This window comes from Chiloscyllium plagiosum, chromosome 13 (assembly GCF_004010195.1).
Source record: "Chiloscyllium plagiosum isolate BGI_BamShark_2017 chromosome 13, ASM401019v2, whole genome shotgun sequence".
NCBI lineage: Eukaryota > Metazoa > Chordata > Chondrichthyes > Orectolobiformes > Hemiscylliidae > Chiloscyllium > Chiloscyllium plagiosum.
The window spans coordinates 54715730-54719932 of NC_057722.1; the positions used below are offsets into that span (position 1 = coordinate 54715730).

At 37.8% G+C, this 4203-nt stretch overlaps 1 protein-coding gene across 1 annotated transcript; it reads right to left on the reverse strand.

The window, feature by feature from the left end:
- Positions 1-1034: 1034 nt before the first annotated feature.
- On the reverse strand, positions 1035-4197 carry mul1a (mitochondrial E3 ubiquitin protein ligase 1a). Its single transcript, XM_043702450.1, has one exon. The coding sequence runs from the start codon at positions 3526-3528 to the stop codon at positions 2740-2742; it is 789 nt and encodes a 262-aa protein (XP_043558385.1). The 5' UTR covers positions 3529-4197; the 3' UTR covers positions 1035-2739.
- Positions 4198-4203: the final 6 nt, after the last annotated feature.

The following is a 4203-nucleotide window of genomic DNA, read 5'->3' on the forward strand; positions in this document are numbered from 1 at the left end:
CTCCCATTCCACCAAGGATATGCAGGTCTTTGGATTCCTCCATCGTCAGACCACAGCGAAACGACGGTTGGATGAAGAACGCCTCATCTTCCGGCTAGGAACTCTCCAACCACAAGGGATGAACTCGGGTTTCACCAGTTTCCTCATTTCCCCTCCCCCCACCTTGTCTCAGTCAAATCCATCGAATTCAGCACCGCCTTCCTAACCTGCAATCTTCTTCCCGACCTCTCCGCCCCCACCCCAGTCTGACCTATCACCCTCACTTTGACCTCTTTCCACCTATCACATTTCCGACGCCCCTCCCCCAAGTCCCTCCTCCCTACCTTTTATCTTAGCCTGCTGGACACACTTTCCTCATTCCTGAAGAAGGGCTTATGCCCGAAACGTCGATTCTCCTGTTCCCTGGATGCTGCCTGACCTGCTGCGCTTTTCCAGCAACACATTTCCATCCTATGCATTGGCCAACTTAAGTGTTATATATAAAAGATTTTAAAAAATGAGATTGGAATTTGTTACTCAGCTGTGATTTAATTGCAGAAAGAAGATTTGCAGAAGTGCCAGCAATTTATTCAATTCCGAGAACCTCAATCTTATTTTCAAAGTGTTTCAATCTTTTATCCAAATGACATCTTTTTAGCTGAACTCTTATCTGTGGAACTGCAACCATTGTTTTCTCATCCAATTTGTGCTGTTTAATAAAGAACAGTAAGTTTATTCAATTAAACTGCTTGTTTAGGTGAAAATAAAAGCTGCCGGGTTTATTGAGGAAGAGCCGGGAATGCCTCCTCAGACCTTAACGAATATTCACTCATAAGCCAGTACCTCCAATTACACATTTATTTAAATGTTGGATTAGACTTGAGTATCTGCAAATTAACTTTCATGTTGCTGCTAGAACAGTGATTACATCTCAAATTAACTGTGTTAAAGTTCATTGGGATGGCACAAGGACATTAGCAGTTGGAAATGCAGATTTATCCTCCTTTTATCAATCCTATAAAGATGTAGATTATCATAATTTAATAGAACTCAGGTAATAGTCATCAGTAGATGCTTTTATTTAGTCTTTATCATACACTCTCAGGTATACCTCAATTCCAATGTTTACTTCCTACAACAAAAATAAGTACTGCCTTATACTTTTCAACACAGTTCTGATATAATTTTTATAACTGACATGAGAGGGTCACAGACTAATTCAAGGGAGTCACTGGCATATGAGAGCAGCATTTTCAGATGAGCAAATAAATCTCACACACTAGTAACTAAGTCTGAGTGCATATTTAAAAGTAAATCAAAAATAAAGTAAAATAATTATAAACACAGCATTAGTGAATTGATATTCCTGCATTTTGTGACACAAGGACTCACAGTAAGGAAGTAAGTCTGTAAATAACAGCAAAGTCAAATGAGGAACAAAGCTGTCATATAATACAGAATACATAAACAGATAAATTTAACTAGGAGATAATTAACCCTAAATAGTCCAGACATATTTCACCTTATCATCTAATGTATTACATAGGGAAATAAACTCACCTCATTTCTTATTTTAGGACAAGATTATAATTCACAAAAAAGGTCAATTAAAAACCAATATGGGAGTTTTAAACAGTTTTTCACACTTTCTGCACTATGCAGATCTCTCAACTTTTCTTTCTTCTTTCTCCTTCACGCCCTTCAAACCAGTTTGTTCTCTTTTTCCTGCAGTTTTGCTTTCTGACCACATTGTCCCTGGTTTATGTGAAAGTTACAGCACTATCCCAGCACTACTAGTGCCAAGGAGAGTTTCACTCTCGTTTATCAACGCAGAAAGCAGTCAGTGGGGAGATGTCATTAATTTCAGTGCAGAAATATCAAGAAGTACTTAAGCGACAATTTCTGTTACCTATACAATTACAATCTTACATTGCTGGTATTCAGCTTCAATAATATAAATTATCATGCCATTAGCTTTTCCAATCATTTATGCACTAGTATTCCTCACTTGTGAATAGTTGAAAACAGTGAGAAAGCTGAAATGAGCTGAGAAATTTAGACTAGATTGATGGAAGTGCCAGAATAGGTGTAAAATGTCCATTCACATTTCCATCTCACCTTCCTGACAGTAAAGTCACTGCTTTTTTTTCTAACAGATGGGTCTTCCAATGTAAGAAAATATTGACTAGCTGTTTTGAAAGTTAGTGTAGGGACATAACTGTAGATTTTGGAGGAATTCACCATGCTGCAGCCCAAGTCAAAGTGACTCCAGCATGTTAATCTGCTTTAATGTGCATTTTTGCACCCAGCTAAAACAAGTTACTGGTGACACTATAAAATGCTAGCTAAGGAATAGCTGCTTATGTTCAGTGTTTCTAATTTATTTCATGATGGCTTTTCTCTCTGGTCCAAGGGTGCCTTGTTAAAAGTTCCACTGCTATCAATACCAAATCAGGTTAACTAATTTGGCAAGATCTTTGTTGGTCGACATATAGTATTTTGCAGTATATCTAGAGTATACTGATGAATCTCTTTTCAGCATATGTCAATGAATGATAATGGCTATGATCGCATATTCAGAAATCTGAATGCTAACTTGGCTGTTGTGGCTAACACAAAGGGAACATCAGACAGCAACACAGTATTAAAATGAACGCTTAGTGATGGGATTGGGGTCACCACATAAATATATTAACTTGACATTTCTGGTGCAGATCAGAAATTAAAGGCACTTGATTAATTTGTGAGTGGAATACACTCTCATGCTTGGTAAAGAGGTACAATTCTAGTTATATAACTTCTACAAATTGGACAAATTGGTGAGGGAAGTGCTCGATGACAATCATAGCAGCAACAAACATGCCCACAGGTCAGGAAGACACATTCTCGTGGTTTGGATAAACAAATTACACATGCATTCTCTGGTATTTCATCACCATCTGCTGTTGAACCTGGGATACCTCTGCTTTCATTGAACCGTTTGTAGCTCCTTCTCAGTTCTTCCTGTTCCTGTTTTTCACTGAACTCATGGTACATTCTGCGCAGGACAACTAAGATCAGTGCAATGCCTGTTAATGTACAGATGGTCATGAACATTTTCCAAAGTTTAACGCTTGATTCCTGCTGTTTCAGGATACTTGGGAAGTCCAGAGTGCTTAAAAAATATTCCAGACCTGCTTTAGGAGGCTGGAGTTTGACGATCTTGTCAGAATCCAAAACTAGTTCACCAATTCCTGTTAAAGTGGCTCCAACACGGACTATCTCTTCAGTTTCTAAGAAGCCTTTCGGCTTCTCACCGCTCAGATAATGCCCAATAATATCAGTAAAACCTTGTGTTGCCTGGTGAAACCGTTCATACACTGTTTCAAACTGCGGACCTGATGCTTCCAGTGGGTTGATCACACGGATTGAACTCTTCCCTCCTTCAGGGGATATCAGGTCAAAGGGCACAACATTTACTCTTTGATGTATAATCCTTTCACTATCATTCCTGTTGCGGAAGCAAGAATTGACATTAGACAGATGGCAACATGTTTTTATAATATACATAGTCCATAAAATTAAAAACTTGATCTATTAAAGCCCAAGCTCTCACTGACCTGATTTAAAGAACAACGCAAGTATTGTACTCTTCAGAGCTATTTACTGTCTACACCAACTCTAAGTCACTGTCATTGATACTTCAACTGGATTCAAGATCTTTACCCAGGCTAATTAATTTCCTGCATACAATCCTGTTTCTTTGTAGCGGGAATTTATTATGCAGATCCCAGTATATGGTAAAACAGTTATACTTTGAAAACCTCGGCATGAATGAACACCTCAAATACATGGCACAGTAAGTAGTAGTAAATGACACTAAGTTTTTCAAGCAGCAACAAAAACCGCAACATTTTTCGGACCATGATTTTTCTCAAGTTTTTTTTAATATCAAAGTAGATCGTAAAATAATTTTATATAAACAGTAGATGGTCAAGTAAGACTCAGAACTTATTGCAGTGAATAGCAAAATTTTTTTCACAAGTACAAAAGACCTATAATTTCTAGCAACAGAGATTGTTGCAGGTCTTTGCTTGGACAGTCACTCTGTAATACTGCTCCCACAATAATGTAAGGAATTTCGAAGATTGCCTTTATAAGGTGGTAATATGGCATCAGCCTTGTAGTTTATTAGAATATTTTACATCTTGTTCCTGGAGTATATTGGTTACCTGATATTTTAAT

What these genes read in the sequence shown, in the direction of transcription:
- mul1a (XM_043702450.1), bottom strand. Translation starts at nt 3,528, where the DNA reads ATGTATATTATAAAAACATGTTGCCATCTGTCTAATGTCAATTCTTGC.